General features: G+C 51.5%; 1 protein-coding gene across 1 annotated transcript in view; it reads left to right on the top strand.

Moving 5' to 3' along the window:
* The window catches only part of OTOG (otogelin), an 81,363-nt gene extending 61,019 nt beyond the window's left edge, over window positions 1-20,344 (top strand). Inside the window, exons 38-54 of the mRNA XM_076002124.1 lie at window positions 1,705-1,888; window positions 4,197-4,417; window positions 4,570-4,708; window positions 6,230-6,424; window positions 6,640-6,852; window positions 7,417-7,521; window positions 7,672-7,779; window positions 8,174-8,275; window positions 11,228-11,326; window positions 12,415-12,455; window positions 13,463-13,538; window positions 13,637-13,815; window positions 14,561-14,665; window positions 14,882-15,001; window positions 16,259-16,304; window positions 18,661-18,740; window positions 18,845-20,344. Coding sequence (XP_075858239.1) covers window positions 1,705-1,888; window positions 4,197-4,417; window positions 4,570-4,708; window positions 6,230-6,424; window positions 6,640-6,852; window positions 7,417-7,521; window positions 7,672-7,779; window positions 8,174-8,275; window positions 11,228-11,326; window positions 12,415-12,455; window positions 13,463-13,538; window positions 13,637-13,815; window positions 14,561-14,665; window positions 14,882-15,001; window positions 16,259-16,304; window positions 18,661-18,740; window positions 18,845-19,045 — 2,214 coding nt within the window. The 3' untranslated portion in view covers window positions 19,046-20,344. The remainder of the gene's footprint in view (window positions 1-1,704; window positions 1,889-4,196; window positions 4,418-4,569; window positions 4,709-6,229; window positions 6,425-6,639; window positions 6,853-7,416; window positions 7,522-7,671; window positions 7,780-8,173; window positions 8,276-11,227; window positions 11,327-12,414; window positions 12,456-13,462; window positions 13,539-13,636; window positions 13,816-14,560; window positions 14,666-14,881; window positions 15,002-16,258; window positions 16,305-18,660; window positions 18,741-18,844) is intronic.
* Window positions 20,345-22,993: the final 2,649 nt, after the last annotated feature.

Raw genomic sequence — 22,993 nt, 5'->3', positions numbered from 1 at the left:
TTTGCACACTTATTTTGCACACGAATCTTTTGCACACTTGTGTTATTGACTTTTGAAAATTCTTTGTATGTTTTATTATAAACACAAATTCTTTATCAGATATAAATATTATCTTCCAGTCTGCAGCATGCCTTTTCGCTAACCTACCAGCATCTTTCGAAAGGCAGACGTTTTTAGTTTTGATGGAGTCCAATTTATTAATTTTTTTTCTTTTATGGATCAGGATTTTGGCATTGTACCTAGCAAACAAAGGTCACAAAAATTTTCTCTTATGTTTTCTTCTAGAAGTTTTATAGTTTTAGGTATTACTTTTAGTTGTATGTTGCCTTTTAAGTTACTTTTTGTAAATGGTGAAAGGTATGGGTCAAAATTCATTTTTTTCCAATGTTAATTCCCATTGTGCCAGCACCATATTCTCTCTCCATTGAGTTATCTTTGAACCCTTATCAAAAATCGATCGACCACTAATGTTTGGTATTATTTATGGACTTTTCTCTTTGTCCCATTAATCTGTCCTCTCACCAATGCCGCATTGTCTTGATTACTGTTACTTAAAATCAGATAGTGTGTGTCTTCCAAATGCTTTCTTTTACAAAACTATTTTGGCTATTCTCATTCCTTTATCTTTTCATATAAAACTTAGGATCAGCTTGTTGATTTTTATAAATCTTCTTGCTGGGATTAATTTTGAAACTTTTGTCCTTTGTCCTTATGTGGACTTGGAGTCCTGTGGACATAGCTGAGGATCTCTGGGCATCAGATATGGATCCTTAATGCCCAGAGAGAGTGCTCACGGATGAAAGCCCCAGCCCCTGCCTGTACAAGTAGGAAGGCTCAGGCTATGAGAGATTCAGGGACTTCCCAAGGTCACAAAATTTCCTGACTCCTGGGTTTGGGCTCCCTCAATGCAGTAGTTCATGTGCTGGATAATTTGCAAAGTTGTCAATAAAACAGTTGAATCTTGGAGGGAAGAGGTTAAGTCATTATAAATATTTTCTAATCTTAATCTTTTCATCTCCCATTTGCAGTGTAAAACTAATGATCCATGATACATCCAAATTTAACATTGTCAATATGTAGTAGAGGTTGTAGCTTTGAATTTAAGGTGTGTTTGTGAGAATTAGGAAGTGTCACATATTTAACAAGTATTGACTGAGCCTCCAGTTTATGTCAGGCCCAAAGACAGGTGGTGGGGACTCAAAGATAAATCAGACATAGTTTCCAACCTTAAGAAACTCACAGTCCACTGGGCATCCTGATGAGGGAACAAATGTATCCTATCCTGATCGTCAGCATAGAGGGAAAGGAGACCCCAGAGAAGGGGTGTGTAACCCCAAATCTGGGCACTTAGGGAAAATATCCAGAAGAAGTGACCTGAATGGAATCAGCAAACAAAAGAGTGATTCAAAGGGCTCAGGATTTGTATTTATTTGGGCATTAAGATGCAGCCTGCCTCCTGCTGTTGCATTTCTTATTTTATCATTTTTTTTTTCTCTCATAAAAGTATTTTCAGAGTTCTCACATGCCACCTTGGGCTGTGGCTTGGCTGCATGTGCCTGAAATACAGCCTGGCATAGAGCAGGTGCTTAATAAATGTTCATCAGATGATGGATGGATGGATGGATGGATGGATGGATGGATGGATGGATGGATGGATGGACGGACGGACAGACAAGCTGTGCTCACTCTGAATCTCTCCCCAAGGTGACTGTGGACTCTCAGGCTGTGTGGCCCCCTGTGAGCAGGTATGGGTTCAGAATTGAGGACACAGGCCACATGTACTTGATCCGGACACCCTCCAACATCCAGATCCAGTGGCTCCACAGCTCTGGACTCATGATCCTGGAGACCAGCAAAGCCAGTGAGGCCCAGGGCCATGGCCTGTGCGGTGAGGTGGGACCCAGCTGGGGGGAGGGGGATGCTTCCCAGGTCTATCTCTGCCCCAGACTTAAGTTCCCTAGACCAGGAAAGGCTGGGAAACAGTACCAGGCCAGAGGTGGACCAGCACAGCTGTCAGATCAGGGGGCCTAATGTCTTGTGTTCTGGGACTGAAGCTGCCAGCAAGGAGATGGTGCATGGCTCTAGGCCTTGGCCTGTTGTCCCTTCAGCCAGGATTGTCTGTCAGCTTTCCTGACAGCCTCCAAGTGCCAGATAACCCCTCCCATGAGCACGTGCCTGGGCACTTCACAAAGCACTTCCACCCTCTGATCTCCCTTTTCCTAGACCATCCACACAACAGCTTTGAGAGGTGGCCATGGGTATCCCCATAGAACTAAAGAAGAAAGAGGGCCTAGAAAGGTTAAGTGACTTGCCTACGGTCACACGGAAGAGCTGCCATACCACACAGAACTAATGCTCCTTTTAGGCCATAGCATGGTTGCAGAAAGCATGATATAAGGGACTGGATGGATTTTGATGAGAAAAAGGGGTAGAAGAGGAGTGTGGATGTGGGCTGCCTCTCCTTGTGGGGGCACAAGCATATGGGCACTCATGGGGAGCTCCATGACAGACTGCCATGAGTGTGATGATTGGTGACATAGGGACACTTATACACACACACATATGCACACCCTCCATCCTCCACCTGCACCCCTTGCGTTCATTCCTTTCATGCCCTGCATTCAAAATGCCCACTGCACATACACTAACATGTGTCAGCCAACTCCGTGCTCACTCTTTCCTTTGTGTGATACATATTTACTGTGTACCAGTCCCTGGGGACAGAAGAGTGAGCAAAACAGACAAAATCCCTGTTTTGTGGAGGTTCCATTCTCACTGACACACACACATACCCCGCTACCACCACCTCTGTCCTTTCCCACCATTCCTTTCTTCTTGTCTCTTCATCCCTGGCAAAGAGCGCTGTGGGCAGCAGCAGTCTGGTGAGCCCACACCTCCCTAGGACACCTCTGTGACTCAGCGTCAAAATGCAAAATGTGACCATTGGGACCATTAATAAAATCTGAGTGTTGCCCCAAATCAGGCTTTAAACTCACTGGATGGTGGTGGGAGGTGTCAGAGCAGAAGTCAGGTCACTTCTATCTCCATTTAACTGAACTAACACTTGCTATCTGGGCGCTCTGCTAGGCACCTTGGGGGAGTGCTGAGATACAGGACAATCTAGAGGAAAACGAATCTTTGCACTCAAAGAGCTACAGTCTTGTGTGAAAGGCAGACCTGCAAACCTGTGACTGCTACACGCAGCTGGGCAAGTCATGGGTGGTGCAGGTGAGGTGTCCTTGAAGGAAGGACATCTGAGAAAACATTTCAGGCAGAGAGAGCAGCTTGAGCAAAGTCACAGGCAGGGGAGTGTGTGTCTGGAGTGTGCAGACTGTGTGAGGGATGAAGCTGGAAGTTCGCATCCTATTAGCAGCTGGGACAGATAAACTTCACCCCTATCCCCATCTCACTGCCTCAGCACGACGGAAGCTAATTTCTTGTGCACGTAAGTTTCCGAATGGTTGGCAGTGATTCACAGACCCAGATCCTTTCCATCTTGTGGCTCTGCCATTGTCAACATGAACTTCCAACTTCACAGAGAAGAGACAGTTGGGAAGGTTTTATGGACCAGACCTGGAGGTGGTGCCAGCACCTTCACTCACACACCGATGGCTGGGACTCAGTTAGCTGGTCTCACCCACTTATAAGGGAGTCTGGGAAAGATAGGCAGACTGCCCAGGAAGAAGAGGAAACAGGTGTTATAATGAGCTAGCAAGCTCTGCTAAGGCAGAGTTTGGGGGTAACTTTACTTTGATATAATGTCAAACTTAGAGGTTGCAAAAACAGTGTAAGGGATACCCTTCATACCTTTATTAATACCTTTTACCCAGATGTACTATTTGTTCATATTTTGCCCCATTTGCTTCTCTTTTTCTGTGTGTGTATATATTTTATATGCACATGCAATACACACACACATATTTTTTTGGACCATTTGAAATAAGTTCAAGACATTGTTTCCCTTTATCCCTAAATACTTTGGTGTTTTTCCCACCGACAAAGACATTCTTCTTACAAAGACATTTCTTACAGCAAGTTTCCTATCTTCTCTGTGCCTCATTTCCCTCATCTGTTAAATGGGGATAATGGTATTACTGGCCTCAAAGAATTGTTGTGAAGAATATGCAGAGTAAGAGCTGGGGACCTGGGAGTGGTAGTGATCACCGTGGCTGTTGGGGTCATTCCATCCCTTCCAGGTGTCTGTGATGGAGATGCAGACAATGACCTCACCCTGCAGGATGGCTCTGTGCTGGGCAGGGCCGAGGACCCTTCTCCTTTTCTGGAAAGCTGGCAAGTGCCCAGCTCCCTGACCTCGGTGGGCCAGACCCGTTTCCGCCCAGACAGCTGCGCCACGGCCGACTGCTCGCCCTGCCTTCGCATGGTGTCCAACCGCACCTTCAGCGCCTGCCACCGCTTTGTATGTGCCCGTAGGGTCCAGTGTTGGGGCGACCTTCCAGGCTGGCTGGGGATGGTTACACCTACCTGCAGGGGCCTGTTGTTCCCCCGGGGCAGGGCTGGGTGGAGCTGGGGCCTGGGACGTAGACAGCACTGCCTGATGCATGTGCCCAGGTCTCCCCGGAGTCCTTCTGTGAGCTGTGGATCCGGGACACCAAGTACGTGCAGCAGCCCTGCGTGGCCCTGACCGTGTACGTGGCCATGTGCCACAAGTTCCACGTGTGCATAGAGTGGCGGCGCTCCGACTACTGCCGTGAGTTAAGGAGACGGGCGTCTCCTACGTTGTGACTTTGTTCCCATCCCCTGTTAGAGCGGAAAAAGCCTCCCAGACCCAAGTGCAAGTCTACACTTTTCCAGATTTTATCATTCATTCATTCATTTATATTAATGCATTTATAAATATTTTATGTTTATATTTATACTTAATTTTTGCGTATAAAATATAAATATTTTATATAGTGAACAATTTTATTTTATTATAATTTATGTCAACACATTCATACATGATTATTTTTATTTGTTAGTGAATTTCTTTGAGTTTCTTCTCTGTAAAATGGGCACAGTAATAATAGCTCCCTCCTAGAGTTGTTCTGAAGATGACAGGAGGTGACATGTGCCTACTGCCTCACACACACCTGGTGCACGGTCACCATCCAGTAACTGTTAGTTCTCTTCACTTAATTTTTGCTCATCTTTCTCTGCTTTTGGTCTCTCCCCTCCTTCTTTGAGGATGGAAATGAGATACACCTCCTCCTCACCCTTACTGGGTTTGATGCCTGGGTAGGGCCTGGGCGAGAGTCCTTTGATTTACAAATGTGAACATGTCCAGAGAGGCTGGGAACAGCTCATGGGAAGGCCACACCTACAATGTGACAGGCATTTTTCAAACTGTGGATCCCGACTCAGGGTATGAAATCAATTTGGGAGGTTGGCACCAGCATTTAAAAAAATGCAATAGAATTAAAAAAAAAAATCCCAGTGTGTATTGTACATAGAAAGTTCACTTATTATTTCATGAAAGAGTTTTCTTTTGGTTGTTTCACTATATCAGTGATTTTTCAATCCTGAATACCCTTTGAAATAACCCAGGGAACTTCAAAAAGTATTAATGTGTGGAAAGTGGATAAGTTGGATTTTTGAGGGAAAAAAAAAAAGAACAAAAAGTATTAATGCCTGGGCCCTATAATCAGAGATTCAGCTGGTTTGGGTGGGGTCCCAGCAATAGTATTTCAAAAGCTTTCAAGTGATTCTTTTGCAGTCGGGTTTGAGGACCACTGTTCTACATGTTTGTGTGTTTGGGGCCACAATGTAAAATTTACTTTGACAATCAAGAAAGTTTGAAAACACTGATCTAGAGCAAGGCATCAAACATACATTTTTTGCAAAGGGCCAGGTAGTAGGTATCTGAGGCTTTGTGAGCCGTGTGGTCTCAGTCACAGCTACTCAACTCTATCCTTTTGGTACAAAAACAGGCAATATATAAATGCAGACAATATATAAATGCTGCAGACAATATATAAATGAATGGGCATGGCTATGTTCTCATAAAACCTTATTTGCAAAAACAGACAGCAGGCTGGATTTGGGCTGTGGGCTGTACTTTGCTGACTCCGGATCTAAGGAGGAGGCGATGACACCAAGCCCCTTGATTTATGCACTCTCTCCTGAGGCATTTGATGACACTCTAAGCCCTCCCCCCCTTCCTGCTCTTTTGGCCTCAGTGGGGAGCCTCCTGGGGTCTGAGCTAGGCCTGGTGCCCGCTGTGCCCCTGCAGCCTTCCTGTGCTCCAGCAACTCCACATACCAGGCATGTGTGGCAGCCTGTGAGCCCCCCGAGACATGCCAGGATGGGATGCTGGGCCCGCTGGACCCGGAGCAGTGCCAGGTGCTGGGCGAGGGCTGTGTCTGCTCTGAGGGCACCATCCTGCACCGGCGCCACTCTGCTCTCTGCATCCCTGAGGACAAGTGTGGTAGGTTCCTCGCTGCCCCTGTCCAGGCGGGGCCTTCCAAAGCTGGCCTCACCTAGGGTCTCCTGTGCCTCCCTCCTGCCCATGGCCGAGCCCATCCGTGTCCCTCCAGGTCTGCTTAAGGGGAAGGGTTCAGTATCCCAGAGAGGGTCTAGCCTGGGACAGGCTGGGTCTCCCGCTTCCTCAGTCCCCCGCACCCTGCCGTGCACCTACTGCAGCCTGCACCGACAGCACGGGGGTGCCGCGGGCCCTCGGGGAGACCTGGAACAGCTCCCTCAGCGGCTGCTGCCAGCACCAGTGCCAAGCCCCGGACACCATCGTCCCAGTGGACCTGGGCTGCCCAGATGCCCGCCCTGAGAGCTGCCCACGCTTCGGGGAGGTGGCCCTGCTCCGGCCCACCGAGGACCCCTGCTGCCTGGGAGCTGTCTGCGGTGAGTCCCACCTCCGCTTCCCTGGACCTCAACTGTATGACAGTTAAAAGGCCCACCAACCTTGAAGGAGGAGACAAGGCCTGGGAAAATTAGAGCGTCTCGTGCGGGTGCGCTGGGGGGAGTGGAGAACCTCCCTGGGGGCAGGCGCTGAGGCTTCTGAGTCAATGTGCTCTGGGCCCCCGCAGCCTGGCTGCCTCCTGCTCCCCGCCACCTGTAGCCTGTGACCTCAGGCAAATCATTTAGCATCCTCCGTGCCTTTGTTGGCTCTCCTGTGACATGAGGCTGATAATAGTGCTCACTTTGGGGGGTGTTGTGAGAATTACATATGTTTGTACTAGTTTAGAACAGCAGCTGGCACAGGCCCATCTGGGTGGGTGTTAGCTCTTGTTGTTCTTCTCTCCTAGCCCTGGACCCCTGTGTGACCCTCAAAGGCCCCTCCCAGGGGTGTGGGTCCTGGGGGCCAGGGGGCATAGCGGGGACCAGGTTTCTAGGATGTGGGCAATGTTGGAGCATGGTGAGGACATCCTGGCCTCCAGGTGACAGGCCCTGTGGCCCCTGGGCCAGTGTGCAACCAGACTCTCTGTGAAGGCCTCGCCCCCACCTGCCAGCCAGGCCACCGCCTCCGCACCCACTTCCAGGAGGACTCCTGCTGCCCCAGCTATAGCTGCGGTGAGAGAGGGTGGGGGATGGCTGTGGGGTGGGGGAAGGACAGTGCTGGGGGCCGGGTTCTGGCTGGACATTAGGGCAGAGCCAGGGCAGGGGCCCAGGCTTGGCCAGGCAGGTTCTGCTCCTGGTCCCTAAATTCTGCCTTTTCTTCAGAGTGTGACCCAGATCTATGTGAGGCAGAGCTGGTCCCCAGCTGCCGCCAGGACCAGACCCTGATCGCAGGCCGCCTAGGGGATTCCTGCTGCACCTCCTACTTCTGCAGTGAGTAGACACCATCAGATGTCAGTGCACACAGCTGGATTGCAGTTGGCCCTACTTTCTTGAGCAGCTGGGAGGGACGGCTGGGGTCTTTGGGTGGTATGGCATAGGGAGAAGGGTAAACTCACTGTCCAGGAAGCAGTGTGGGAGGAATTGGAAACCAACTCTGCATCCCCTTCTAGAATATTGAGCATGAGGAAACTGGTGCCTGTTCAGTGTAAGACTTTGGGTGGACATGAAGAATTTCTAGGTTCTGATTCCAGAACAGGTTACATAAGACCATAAAATACTGCTATTAGTTTAGCTCCCACCATATCTGGGTTGTTAAGGTAACTTGCTCTGTACCAAGTCCCCATAAGGGGAACTGCTGTGACAGCATTGGCCCTTTCTCCCTCAGCCTGTGGTGACTGTCCAGATCCCATCCCTGAGTGTCAGGAAGGGGAGGTGCTCACCGTGCATAGGAACACCACAGAGCTCTGCTGCCCTCTGTACCAGTGTGGTGAGTCTTGCTGGGCACATGGTGGGCCACAGTGGGAAGGGGTTTTAGGACCTTTCCATGTCCACCGGGCTGCTTCACGAAGTCCTCACCCCAGGAGCTATGGGAGTTGAACAGGGAGCAGGACGGCACTCCCAGGTGGTGAGCTCGTAAGGGCAGAGCAGCTGAAGCCATGATGAATGCAGGCCCTACTGGAAAAAGCTGGGCAAGGCAATGGGAGCTGGATGGTGGGGATCCTAGGCCTCCCCTCCGTTGAGGCCCCCAAGGGCCAGAAGGAGGCTTAGGTGGAAGGGAAAATGTTTAGGTAAATCCAGTACCCCCAACATTGATAAGAAGTTCTCATTCTCCAGGTCAGGATTCCTTTTGCCACTGTGTTGCCATACTGCCCACTCATGGAGGCTGTGTCCCACAGGGCTTTATGTTTCAAAGCCTCTGAAGTCTTTTATTTTGTGATGATAAATAAAGTAGGCCCTTTTAATTTTTTTTTTTTTTTTTTTTTTTTTTTGAGACAGAGTCTCACTTTGTTGCCCAGGCTAGAATGAGTGCTGTGGCATCAGCCTAGCTCACAGCAACCTCAATCTCCTGGGCTCAAGCAATCCTCCTGCCTCAGCTCCCAAGTAGCTGGGACTCCAGGCATGCACCACCATGCCTGGCTAATTTTTTCTCTATATATTAGTTGGCCAATTAATTTCTTTCTATTTATAGTAGAGACGGGGGTCTCACTCTTGCTCAGGCTAGTTTCGAACTCCTGACCTTGAGCAATCCACCCACCTCGGCCTTCCAGAGAGCTAGGATTACAGGCGTGAGCCACCTTGCCCGGCCCCTTTTAATATTTTTAATAGTACTTATATGTATGATGTATATACTATGTTCTATGTTCATAGTACCTTGACATTGTATGTATTATTACTATGAACACAGTACCTCAACAGCAACTATTAAGCACAATACAGCCAGCATGATGGACTTCAAGCAAACCTAATGAATGAAAATGAAAAAATTATTCAATTTAAATATGACTCGATTTACAAAAATTGCTTCGCCCACTGATTGTAGGAAAAACATGAAGTGAACCTCATTTGCACAGAGCAGTGTAGGTGAGCGACCTCCACCAGGACACCCCAGGGCAACCCTGATTGGTCCAACGTCAGGAGCCTACTCAGAAACGGTGTAGGATCCTGTGAGAGTTCCCCAAATGACCTGACCACACCTGACCAGGAGCTGATGGGCAACTCCCCCTGGGCTCTCCAAGGCCATTTGTCACAATGTCTACAAAGCTCATCTGAGCAGAAGTTTGCCATCCTTTCTCCTCCTCTTCTCTCTCCTTCTCTCCTCACCTCTCCCTTTGAGCCCCCCTCTCTGATTCCCATGTTCCTAGTCAGGGTCGGGGAGGGAGCCTGATGACGTGGATCGAGTACAGGAGTAGAAGCAGTCAGTCCCCCTTCTGCCATTCACTAGATGTATGGCCCAGGGCAGCTCCCTAACTCTCTGAGCCAAGGGTGCTTGTTTATAAAATAGTATCCACTTGGAGGGGCTATTGTAGAGATTAGAGATAATTTATGTGAAGTCCCCAATGGTTCTTGGTACACAGTAGGTGCTCACAAACAGAGGATATTGATGTTATCACCTTCTCCCTGCCTTCATCATATGTTTATTATTACAAAAACACTATGTGTGCCTTGTAGCAAGTACAGATTCCAAGTAAATGCAAGAAAATGAAAATACTGTCTTCCTACCTGCTAGATAGTGTCCTGTGAGTGATTCACTTCAGTACACATCCTTCCAGATGCTCTCTATGCCTGTGTGTGGATGTGTTTCACCAAAATGAGGTCATACTGAGCACAATGTTTTAAACTGGCTGTTTTCAGTTAGCAGTCTTTACCTTTCCATGTTACTGAGTTTTCAGCTCATATCATTCCCAGTCTGTGTTTCTTCCTATTTGTCCTATCCAGGGTGTAACCCATGTCCACACATGACAATTATTAATATGTGTCTTGAGTCTCTCTTAACCTGGCACAGGGGTCTTTTTCTGTATGATACCACATTGCAGAGTTCAGACTGTGGTCCTGCAGAAAGGCCCACCTTCTACATTTATCCAAGTGCTTCCTCTGGGGGCTGCTTCCCTTGCTCCATTATCCTCTGTGCTTCCTATAAACTGAAAGTTAGATCCAAGGCTTGATGGATTCAAGTTAACATTTTTTGGCCAAACAGTGCATGAGCCTCACAGTGCATCACCTCAAGATGTACAAGCTTTCAGGCGGAGCCACTGTAACTGATGTTCATGTTGGTCCAGGTTAGGGTGGGGACCACTGACGCGTCCATCCTGTGTTTACATTTTTCCCCCTTTAACCAGAAAGTAACCCATCACTTTGACACTATGCAAATGTCCTTCTTCCTTTCTCCCTTATAACTTGTTTTGTTTTATTTTATTTTTGAGACAGGGTCTTGCTCTGTCACACAGGCTAGGGTGCAGTGGTGTCATCATAGTTCACTGCAACCCCAAACTCCTGGGCTCAAGCAATCCTCCTGCCTCAGCCCCCCAGGTAGCTGGGATTATAGGCATGTGCCACCATGCCTGGCTAATATTTCTATTTTTTATAGAAAGTCTCCTTCTTGCTCAAGCTGTTCATGAACTCCTGGCCTCTAGCAGTCCTCCGCCCTTGGCCTCCAAAGTGCTAAGATTACAGGCATGAACCACTGAGCCTGGCCTCCTCATAACTTTTGAAATACCGCTTGATAACCTTTGCTTGTGCCAATAATTTTATTAGAAGCTCCAGGGGGAGACTGGGTACCCAGACCCTTTCCCAGGGCTGTGGTCCCACAGAGTGTCTGAGGATAGTGGGGGGACCTAGAGAGGAGCTGGGAGGCTCCCCCTCCGTGGCCAGTGTTGCGTAGCTGAGGGTTCACACTCCAAGGTGTCGCGGCTCACGTGTTGCCTGCCTGCCCTCCCCGCAGCGTGCGAGAGCTTCCGCTGCCCCCAAGTGCAGTGTGGCATGGGCACTGCCCTGGTGGAGGTGTGGAGCCCAGACCGCTGCTGCCCCTACAAGTCCTGTGGTAAGTCCCTGGTCAGGACACGCTCCCCGCAGGGCCCCGCTGAGGAGGGGGAGGGAGTACTGGGGGGAAGCCACCAGAATCGGCTTCCCCCTCCTGCGTCCGTTCTCCACGAGCCACATTCCTACCTCTCGTTCTCTCCAGGATTGTAGGAGAAAAGCAAGTCCCCCATTCCAAAAAGGGTTTCTATCTTAAAAATTCTTTAATACAACTGCCTGATAGTACATGTAATTTTTGTGAAAATTCACTTCACATCCTTTTGAGAGACTGGTAGGAGTGTCAAGATCAATAATGAAAACCAGTGAGCTTTATATAAAAATGTTATTTAAAAAAGAGTTGAGAAGCTTATCTTCTTTTCTAGTCCTCACTAGAATATAAACTTAATGAGGGCAGGGGTTGTGGTCTCTTATATTCATTGCTCTGTCCCCAGAGCATAGAAAAAGAGCTTGGCATATAGTAGATGCTTAAAACTATTTGTTGCATGAATGAGTGACTCGATGGAGTGTCCACAGCCACTCTGACCTGGAGCTCTCAGTCCTTGATGGAGCTAGAGCTGTGTGTCCCTTAAGTTGCTAGCAGTGCTCCGCAGTCAGCCCACTCACATCTGAGACCTGCTCACAGGTAAAGGCTAGGAGTAGCAAAGTTGAGCTTGCTGGAACTTGTATTAATATTTGGGAAATGCAGATGGCCTCAAGTTCCACCCTCGCCATGTCTACTATCCTGGAGAGGCCCCACCTCTGCTCCAGAATGGGCTCTGGACCGGGGTAGACGGATGAATCCAGGTGACAAAAGGAAACCTGTGATTGGTCTGTCTGCCTGCCTGCCTGTCCTCGCTCCACACTCAGTGGGGAGCTTGGCATTCAGGACCTGTCACTGCCCACCTGCCCAGCTAGGGGTGCTGCAGACTCCCCTGCCAGGGATGGAGGGAGGCTGAGGTCATGGCCTCTTCCTCCCCTCCCCCTGGGCTGGGGCTGGAGCTGGGTATGCACTAGAGGAGGGGCTGCACCCACAGTAAGAGGTTCTGGGGGGCCCAGGGCTCTTCTACCTGGGCATCCCTGGTGAGGTGGGACTTGGCTCCTTGTGTTTTTCAGAGTGCGACTGCGACACAATCCCAGTGCCCCGGTGCCATCTGGTATGGAGATCCTGCACCTCCCACCTTCCCTGGTCTGCCCCCCTCTCCTTTCCTTTCTGCCCTTCGCCTGGAGACCCCACTCCTTCAACGCAGTGCAAGGAACCCTGGGTTGCATGTTGGTGTTCTCTTCCCAAGCTCCGCCACTGGCTTTCTGGGCACAGTGCCCTCCTTTGTAAAGTGGAAGGATTTAGAGTGTGGGAAGGATTAAGTACAATGATGATAGTGATGGTGATAATGTGATATGGTGATGGTGATGGTAGGGATGGTGAAGATGATGATGGTGATGGTGGTGGTGATGGTGAAGATGATGATGGTGATGGGGATGGTGGGGATGGTGAAGATGATGATGGTGATGGTGGTGGGGATGGTGAAGATGATGATGGTGATGGTGGTGGGGATGGTGAAGATGATGACGGTGATGATGAAGATGATAATCATGACAGTAGCTAATGTTTATTGAGAGCTTACTATATGCCAGGAACTTTCCTAGGCCTTCTGTGTGTATTATCATATTAATTCTCAGGACAACCCCATGAGGTTGATTCTGTGATTATCTCAGTTGCATAAACAAGGAAGCTAAGGTCAAGGTCATGAGGCTAGTAACTCACACAGCCAGGATTGGAGTCCAGGAAATCCGACTCCAAAGACCATGCCCTTAACCACCAAGTGAAAATACTTTAAGAAGTGTGAAGTTACATTTACGGTCATTTTCTGCGTTATGTGTCCCCCACCCCCACGCCAACACACATTTCCTCTCATTCTGTCCCCATCCCATCCCTCCTCTTCTTCCTGAAACTAGGGAACAAAGAATGGAAGTAGTGTGGGCCCCGAGGCGAGGGGCTCTGGGGTGGGGACAGCACAGCGGGGAGGTCTGTGGGCCACCCTGGGACTGGGCTTCTAGGCTGCCGGGGGGCCCCCAAACCTGCCGGCCCGCTCCCTGCCCACCACTGCTCCTGAGGGCGGATCCAGGCCCCACCTTGGGCGCTGACCACCTCTGCCCCACCCAGTGGGAGAAGTCCCAGCTGGACGAGGAGTTCCTGCGCAGCGTGGAGAACGTGTGTGGCTGCGCCAAGTACGAGTGCGGTGAGTGGGGGAGGCTGCGGGGCAGGGCCGGGCAGGCTCAGCCGGCGGGAGCAGCCGGAGCCAGACGACGACGGCTGCCGCCCTGTGTGCCCATGCAGTGAAGGCCCCCGTGTGTCTGAGCCGCGAGCTGGGGGTGATGCAGCCGGGCCAGACGGTGGTGGAGCTCTCGGCAGATGGCGTGTGCCACACCGCCCGCTGCACCGACGTGCTCGACCCTCTCACCAGCTTCTACCAGATCAACACCACCTCCGTGCTGTGCGACGTCCGCTGCGAGGCGGTAGGGTGCAGCGCAGGGTGGGGGCGGGGGGGCGGGGAGGGGGCAGGAGGGAGGCCTGGCAGAGCCTAAGTGCTCCCAGAGCCCCAGACAGGTATGGAGAGGGGACATCGAGGGGCCCTCAGAGACCTCCAGGCTGGGAGAGGTCAGCAGGGGAACAGCAAGAGCAAAGGGAACAGATTTAAGGCCTGGCAAGGGTGGGTGCTCACAGAGAGAACACACATTTATTAAACACCTACTGAATGCCTGCCACATGCCCTGTGCTTCTGGTTTGTGTGTTTGTGTTGCTACCGTTTGTTGACTGAGCACTTCTGCACGCCCAGTACCTAGGACCTTGACCAGCTAAATAAATAATAGTTGAATAAAAGAGGTTAGAATTATTCCCATTTTTCAGATGAGGAAACTGAGGTTTAGGGAGAGTCTATCATTTGTCAAAAGTCCCACAGGAATTGCGCCTCCAGTTGAGGTCTATATGAGTCAAGACTGGCCCTTACCTACCAGGACTGCTGCGTCGGGAAGGGGGAAAGGCTTTGTCCGCTGGGCTGTAAGGAACTGGCAGTGAGGGAGGCTTAGGGTAGACAGAAGGGCGATCTCCTGCCCGAGATGGAATGAGTCTCTGGATTCCTCTTCCTGAGCACACACAGAGGGCCCCTCCCAGGCCCTGGGCTCCCATGGGCATAAGCAGTGGGAGAGCGGGGGTACAGGTGGCACCTGGCTGAGGCCCGTCCCACCCTGCCCTGGCCCGCAGAACCAGGAGTACGAGCACCCGCGGGACCTGGCGGCCTGCTGCGGCTCCTGCAGGAACGTGTCCTGCCTCTTCACCTTCCCCAATGGCACCACCTCCCTGTTCTTGGTAAGCAGCCCCCTCACTGCCCACCTGGAAGGTGTCCCAGGAGGGGACACTAGGACCAGGGCCCTCTCTGGCTCTCAGGACAGGGCTGGGCACAGACAGGGTCCTGGACGGTGCCAGGTCTTGGGCTGCACCTGTCCTTGGAGCTGTGCCCTATTGGTTTGCTCAGGCAGTCCATCCAGCCACAACCCCCCCATTGCCCACCTCTGTGCCCTCCAGCCCGGGGCGTCCTGGATTGCGGACTGCGCCCGCCACCACTGCAGCAGCACCCCGCTGGGCGCCGTGCTCGTCCGCTCGCCCATCAGCTGCCCACCGCTCAACGAAACCGAGTGTGCCAAGGTCAGGGCCTCCTCCAGCAGCAGGGCGCAGGCCAGGCGCAGATGGGGGTGGGGGCACAGGCGGGGTCCTGTGAGCAGGCGTGCGGGAGGAGGGGCCCCCTGGAGCCTGTGCCGGCACTGCCACCCCCAATCCACATACCTCTCCCTGTGTTTCCTTTTGCTCTGACCACATCACACCCCTGTCCTCACATAGCACATGACCACACACAGGTGCACAAAAACACACGCTGTCCTGTGTTCTAGGCACACTCATATAGACACCAACCCAGGGCATCAGCCGCCTACACACCAGGAACGTTAACACACTCAGCACGCCAGTGCACACACCGCGCACCGTCACACCCCAAGGCACACACATAGGTACACTCTGTGCACACACGCACCACGCAGACGCACAGTTCGGTCCTGTGACGGGCTGGTGGGTGTCCAGCACTAGCGTGGGCAGCTGTCAGCAAGAGCACACAAGAAGGAAAAGGATTTCCTGGAAGGTTTGGGGTTATTGTTGACTTATAAAGTTGCTGAGATTAATATTGGACATTTGAAGATATTTCTCTTCCCTATAAAACAAATACACACATTCACAAATGCAAAATCACACATGTATGATTTTCTCACATATATGTTCACAAAATCACATTCTCACATATATGTTCACAAAATCACCTACATGTACTAAGACCCTTTCTCTCACACACATACACACACACACTCTTAGGTATAAATAACTATCCCATCCATTGTTTTATCCATTTCATTACAGAGGATGAGGGCTGTAAGGGATAGCTGCCCCCATTTTAGAGATGGGAAAACTAATCTCAGAGGAAAGAGGTGACTTATCCAGGATTGAGATAGAGTCCAGGCCACTGACCCAAGTGGGTGACCCTGACCCCCTGCCCTCCCTGAGCCTCTGTGCAGAGAAGCACAATGGGGGGAAGGCAGAGAGCATGTGGGGAGCTGCTCTGGGAAAGGCAGGAGACCTGCACCATCGTGGCCCAGGCTCCGGCCTCGCTGGGGACACAGGCAGCCTTAGTGCCAGCTGTCCCCACTAGTCACCTTAGCCCCTCTGGCCCTCCCATGGCCTGTCCAGGGCCCCATTCTTCTGGTCAGGGCCTGATGGGCAAAAGGGCCACAGCTTCTGTCCCAGGGTACCATCGGGGAAAAGAGTCAAGATTCTTGGATTCGTTTTGCCTATTTCTGAAATCTTGGCTCCTGGCCTTGGACAGGGTCCCCCACTCACCTCCCTCTCCTCTCCCTCTAGGTCGGGGGCTCCGTGGTACCTTCCTTAGAAGGGTGCTGCAGGACGTGTGAGTGAGCATGGTAAAAGCCAGGGGTGAGGGGCTCTGGTGGGGGACAGGGTGTCACGTCAGGGGACAGAAGGCCAGATTCCTGGCACCTACAGTGGTAGCTCTTCAGGGGTGAGTAGATGATGGAATAACGCCCTGCCGCAGGGCTCGTGGCATTGGCACAAATATACAGAGGGCCAGAGGCCACATTCATGTCCTCATCCCAAGACAAGGCCTCTGCTTCTTGTTGAAGACAGGGACTTGGGACATTGCATCTAGGAGGTCACTAGCTCACCAGTCACTCCGCCTCCTCCCCTGCCCCAGCCCCCAACCCAGGTGTCCTGACATGAATTCTTCCTCAGGTCAGGAGCCCTGTTCTTGCAGGTGCCTCCTGGGTGGGACTCAGGTCTCCAGGGTTCCCAACGGTCTGAGTGAAAGCTCTGTGCACCTGTCCTTACACCTGGCTCCTGGATCCCTGGCCACCCAGAACTTGTAGCCCCTGTCACGTACCCATGCTCATCCCAATCAGGGCACCCAGACCCCCAGGGCACTCAGACCCCATCCTCATGGGGCTGTAGAGTTCGGGGCCCTTTAATGCCCACATCACATAACTCCAAGGGAGCTGGGCTCAGGGCCTCATTGGCTGATCCATGACACACAACCTCATGTGCCCTGAATATCTCATGTGCCCATGTGCCCCTGTGTGACCTGTGCCCCATGTCCCTCTCCCCAGGTTCCCCAGGGACCCTGTTTCCCGTGGTCCCCGTTAGCCCTGCCTCTCCTCCATGGGTTAGTGTCCACTGCCGCCCAGGTACTCCTCCCGGAAGCCCACTGGACTGGAGGCAGACAGCCGTGTTGCTGTATCCAACAATGTCCCCTAGCTGGGTGGCCCCTGAGCTGTGGGAGTGGCATGGGGAGGGCACTGCTCCCTGCCCCTGGCAAAGGCCATTCAGCCCACAGTGCATGCCGGGTGGTGAGCCGCCTGCCCTGGGCTTGCATGGCAATGCTTCAGCAGTGCTCGCTCAGCTGGCGCCCACCAATGCCCGGTGCCGCCACCACTTTGCTCCCAGCAGTCACTCAGCCAGTCTCAGTCCAGGGACCAGAGGGCCGTGGCTAGGACAGCCGTCAGCTCTCTTGCCTCCTGGAGCAGAGGGGAAGGACAGAGTGGACTTAGCTCTGGCCGGGAGGCATCTAGCAGGTGTGGTAGGAAACCTCTGCCATGAGGCCCAGAGGCCAGGACAAAGGATTCCACCCCATTTCTGGCGTGCTCCCTGGGGTTACAGAACGAATCCATGCATCTGGCAAATATTTACTGAGCACCAACTATGTGCCAGGCACTGTTCAAGGCACTGCAGATCCATGTGGAGCTGACATTTTAGTGGGAGAGCCAGAATAACAAGTAAAATATGTAATAGGATAGATGTATTGAATTTTGTGGGGCCTGAAGCATTTGCAATTTGGGTGGCTTCATTAAGAAAAAGAACACAATACGAATCCGTATCAAACTATGAAAAGGACTGATTAGAATGAGAAAAGAACTCACAACAAATGCTGAAAGGGGCCCGTGCAAAAGAAAGCCCTAAAGCTTAAGCTTCAACAGGATGATTACAAACATGTCGCTGATAGGACAGTGACTGTGCCTGGACAGATATAGGCGAGGTAGGACTGGTGGGCGGGGGGCGGGGGGGGAGCTGCAATGTCAGGAAGGGGATCAGGAAGGACCTGGGGGAGGAGACACTGGAGCACGTTGCTAAAGGAGGTGAGGACGTCCATGAGTCACGCGATTGGCCAATGGGCCGTCCGTGAGAAGTGTGGTCCAGGCAGAGGACCAGGCTCATCAGTCTCCACCCCTGTAGCAGCTCTGGGAGGTGGCAAATGAATCCCTGCCTCATTTGATAGATATGGAAACTGAGAAAACCTGCTGTGAGAAGTGTCCTACTAGAGACTGGGGTTTCTATTCATTTGGGGAAATCGCAGAATCTTAAAGCGAGGAGCCCTGTCAGCACAGGAAAACCAAAGCTCAGGGAGAGGTTAGGACATGCCAGGGTTGCCATCAAGGGCTAGCAACAGGTGTTGGGGCTGGGGTGGGGAGCAGCCCACCCCTGCCCCCAGATGCTCCTTGCCTCTGGCACAGGGACCTCCCAGGCCGCTGCCCGTCTCCCTGGCTCACACTGCTGCCTTTGCCTTCCCTGCTGCCGCCTCCTTCCTGGGCATGGGGTTAAAGGGTCCCCCCCATGGAGAGGGCCACTAATGCCTGGGTGCTGTCGCTGGATGAGGGACCCTCCAGCATGACACTAACTGCCCCATGCTGGCCCATTCTGCTGCCCCCAGGGAGCCTATCTCAGCTGTGGCTCCCTCACCCACCCTGTCCCCCCAGGTAAGGAGGATGGGCGCTCCTGCAAGAAGGTGACCATCCGCATGACCATCCGCAAGAATGACTGCAGGAGCAACACGCCGGTGCGTGGTGCCCGCAGGGCGGTGGGGGCAGCCAGAGAGGGGCATGGAGGGGGTTTAAGGGGCTTGGAACTCCACAGCCTGCCTCACTGGCCTGCCCATCCCAGGTGAACCTAGTGTCCTGCGATGGGAGGTGCCCGTCCGCCAGCATCTACAACTACAACATCAACACCTATGCCCGCTTCTGCAAGTGCTGCCGCGAGGTGGGCCTGCAGCGGCGCTCCATACAGCTCTTCTGTGCCACCAATGCCAGCTGGGTGCCCTACACAGTGCAGGAGCCCACCGACTGCGCCTGCCAGTGGTCCTGAGGCCTGGGGGCCAGGGCTGGCTGGACCACCTCTGTCACCCCCACTTTCTGCTTCCAGCTGGCCCCGTCTGGATGGGGTGGGAGATGAAAGGTGGTAGAAAGCTGGTATGTGCTGAGCACAGGATGGTGGGCAGAGGCCCTAGAAGTGACCAGAATGGACACACCAGCCCATCCTGACTCCCTGGGCTCACTCTCTTCCACATGTGGAAAAGTGCCACAGCTGAGGGCTCAGGGAACTCAACTCTGTCACTGGTTTGAAGTCAGGAATGGGCCTTAGGTCCATGGGTAGCAGCCCCTGCACATCTGTGACTCTGCCCACAGTTCTTTGGAGGAGAGGGTGAGAGCTTTCATGAGAAGCTGGGACCACAGCTGGACCAAGACCAAGTGCAGGGGCAGGATGCAGTGGCCCATCCTCTTGGCCCTTTTGACTATAGAAGAAACTCAGACACAGGAAAAGGAAAGAGGGTTTTAAATGCAATACTCAGGACTGCATATAGCTGCCCAGAAGGACTTCCCAAAAGCAAAGATGGTCCAGGTCCTCTGATTGAGATCTGTGAGGTCAGAGTGGGCTCAGTGACCTTCAGGTCCCCTGTATCCCCAAAAAGGATGCTCTGGTGTCCTGGTATTGATATTGTAATTTAGGAAAGGATTCCAAAGGAGCAGGCTCAAGCCTGTACCTGGCCCCAAGCTCCCATCCTGGCAGGTGGGCTGGCCTTGTGAGGTGGTGGTGGGAGAAATGGATTCCTCACCAGGGTCCAGCACTACTCATGTAGGGTGTTGGTGGGCAGCCCACCCCTCCACGGGCTCCAGGTCACTGAATGGGTCCTGTCAGCTTGCAAGTGCAGCCCCTGGCTTTGCAACGTGTTTTTTCTTCAAGGACATAACACAGCCGGGCTCTGGAGGGGTATGAGTGTGGGTTTTATGGCTCAGCCAGTTCCAGTCTCTGTGTTCCGTGCAACTATTTGGCAGGGGAGCTTCTTTTGGTGGAAAACGCAGCCCCAGCCTCCCTGAGCATCTGTCAGAGCCTTGTCTCTGAGCCAGAGTGTCCTCTCTAAGGCAGGGCCAGAGCCCCCCTGATACCCCACTCTGCAGGTCTCCCACCCCTCATGCCACTTTGAATCGCTGGGTCCAAGGGGCATGACATGAGGCTGTTCAGGCCCCAGCACTGCCCCGTGTGTCTGGAGATGTGTGGCTGCCCTGGAGCCCTTTGGGGTGAGGGAGCCATGTCAGGATGGTCCCCAGCTGTTTCCAAGCCTCTTTGTTCCTGTATCTATGTTCTGTTTATGTATCAATAAACCCTGGGAAGACTTCAGGCCTCTGAGCATCTTTGAGGGTGCTGGGTTTGCCCCGAACCTAAAGGAGTGTCAGCTGTGAAGAGAAGACCCTATTTCATGGCCCTGGAGCTCAGTCCCACTTCTCCTGCCCCACCTGTGCCCAGCACTGTACCCCACTCAGAGCAGGCCCTCAGTGGGTGTCTGTCTGCTGGGTGGATTTGAACAGATTGGAGACTGGCTTCTAGAGGAAGCGGGTGGGAAAGAAGAAGACATTGGGAGCTGGGAGCTGGCACTCAGGTGAGAGGACTGAAGAGTGATCCTGGCTCTGTGGAACCAGGGACAGATGCCTCTCACACAGGATGTGTATGGGGCAGACCCTGGGAATAGGTTTCACGTTGGCCTCTCAAATTTTCTGTATTTTAACCCTATTTCCTTGTTGTTCTCCCAAAGAGCTCGGTTTTTGCAGCTATATTGGCTGTGCTAAGATTAGGAAGAATCCAGGGGTGACACTTCAACTGTAAAGGACCACTGGCACACCTAAGGAGCAATGGGAGGGTGCTTTCCTGGGTTGTCCCATGCGAGAAGGAAAAGAATGAGGGAGCTGGAGAAGCACCCCTCAATAACAGGGGTAACTCCTAGGGATCTGTGCTCAGGATGTAAGAGCTTCACCCTGCTGCCTGGAGTGGGTGGAGCATCCCTTTTTGAGCTAACACTTGGTAGGTTAGGTTTCATTTCACAAGTAAGTTTCTCCTCTCATGATACATCTGTCTACTAACATGAACGTTGGGACTTTTCCTAATGAAAAAAGGGCTTTCTTTACAGCCTCTTACACAGTAACATTTCAAAATAAGCAATGTATCAAAGAAGAAATCAGAATGGAAATTAGACATTTTGAACTATGTGATTATGAAATTATGGCACATTAAACCTGTGAGATGCAGTTAAAGCAGTACACAGAGGAACATTTATAGCCTTAAATATTTTGTACTTTCTCATCATTACAGCCAGTGATGTGGTGGGACAGGGCTTCCAAACTTCTCTATTATTGATGATGGTTGATGGCTTACAGTCAGCATTTCCTTAGTCACAACACCCTGCCTAAATCAATAGTTTTCAGCGTTTCAAATGCTGAGCTCAACAGAACATGACTTTAAACATACCTTTAAAAAGAGCTGGTATAAAGTCCTGGTTTTATCATACAACAAGATATTTATATTAAGACATGAGGCCATTGCTGAAATCTCAGCGTTCCTGGCTATTCATCCCTCACCTTACCCAACTCCCATCTGTTTACGTCCAGGTATGAGAAAGCAGCTTTTAAACATGGCCACTGCTAGTGAGTTGTTGTGTGGACAGAAGCAGAAGGCATCAGATCAAGTCAACCAGCCTTGGCCTAACTGTCTTTTTGCAGTCTCACTTTGGGAGAGTGGCCCAGGCTTTCAGATGCCTGTTCACAACATCCAACCTGTCACTGGTGACCCAGCCTTAGCCTGGCCCTCCTTGGCTCCAGTTGGCAGCAGTTCTCAGCCCTCCTGTTTCCCCTCACCATACACTCCCACGTGGCCATAGCTTCTGATGATGCTACCCTATTGCTGGAATCACAGTGTGCCTACCTGGCTGCTTACCCCCTCCTCACCTCCACTCCCACCTGGACACCCCCTCCTGCCTGCTCCCACAGGAAAACCAACCTCCTACTTCAAACTTTTAGAGTCCCATTCTCTTAGATCTCTCCTGGGGAAACCAATTCTTTTAGGCTAAGATACTTCAATGAAAGATTAACAAGAGGCACATCACCAACCCTGCTCTTCACTGCAGAGGAAGACAGAAGAGGGGGAGAACTTTGAACCTTGATCAGTGTTGCCCAATTGTACTCCAAAAAGCCAATACCAGCAGTGCCGATAAGAGTGTTCATAGATGCAATTTGGAGATGTTGATTTAAATTAAAAATACGTATATCCTTTGACTAAACCGTCCTATTTCTAGGCAGCTGTGGTAGGCTGAATAATGGCCTTCCAAAGATGTGTACATCCTAATCCCTAGAACCTGTGAGTATTTATATCACCTTACTTGGTGGCAAAAGGGATTTTGCAGATGTGATTAAGTTAAGATCTTGAGATGGGGAGATTATCTTGGATTATCCAGGTAGGTCCAATGTAATCACAAGGGTCATGATGAAAGGGAGGCGAGAGGCTCAGAGTCAGAGACGCGATGGGATGACAGAAGCTCCGGTTGCAGTGATGCATTCTGAAGTTGGAGGAGGGGGCCACTGGCCGAGGAATGCCAGCAGCCTCTAGAAGCTGGAAAACCAAGGAAACAAATTCTTCCCAAGAGCTCCAGGAAGGAACACAGGCCTGCCAACCCCTTGATTTTAGCCGGGTGAAATCGCTTTCAGACTTCTGACCTCCAGAACTGTAAGAGAATAAGTCTGTGTTGCATTAAGCCATTACATTTGTGGTAATTTGTTACAGCCTTACTAGGAAACTCACCTAGCCTCTAAAGACGGAATTCATACAGAGAGGCATGTGCCAGGATGTTTACTGCAGTATTCTCCTAAATTTTAAAAATTGGTAACAACTTTAAAGGCCTGTCAATGGGGAATGATTGAATAACCTGGCACAGCCACACTCTATTATGTAGCCCTTTTGTGTACAGACATGCTGGCTCTTCAGGCTGTG

This window comes from Microcebus murinus, chromosome 4 (assembly GCF_040939455.1).
Source record: "Microcebus murinus isolate Inina chromosome 4, M.murinus_Inina_mat1.0, whole genome shotgun sequence".
NCBI lineage: Eukaryota > Metazoa > Chordata > Mammalia > Primates > Cheirogaleidae > Microcebus > Microcebus murinus.
The sequence above is the reverse complement of the archived record's forward strand: the minus strand, read 5'-3'. Positions and strand labels throughout refer to the sequence as shown.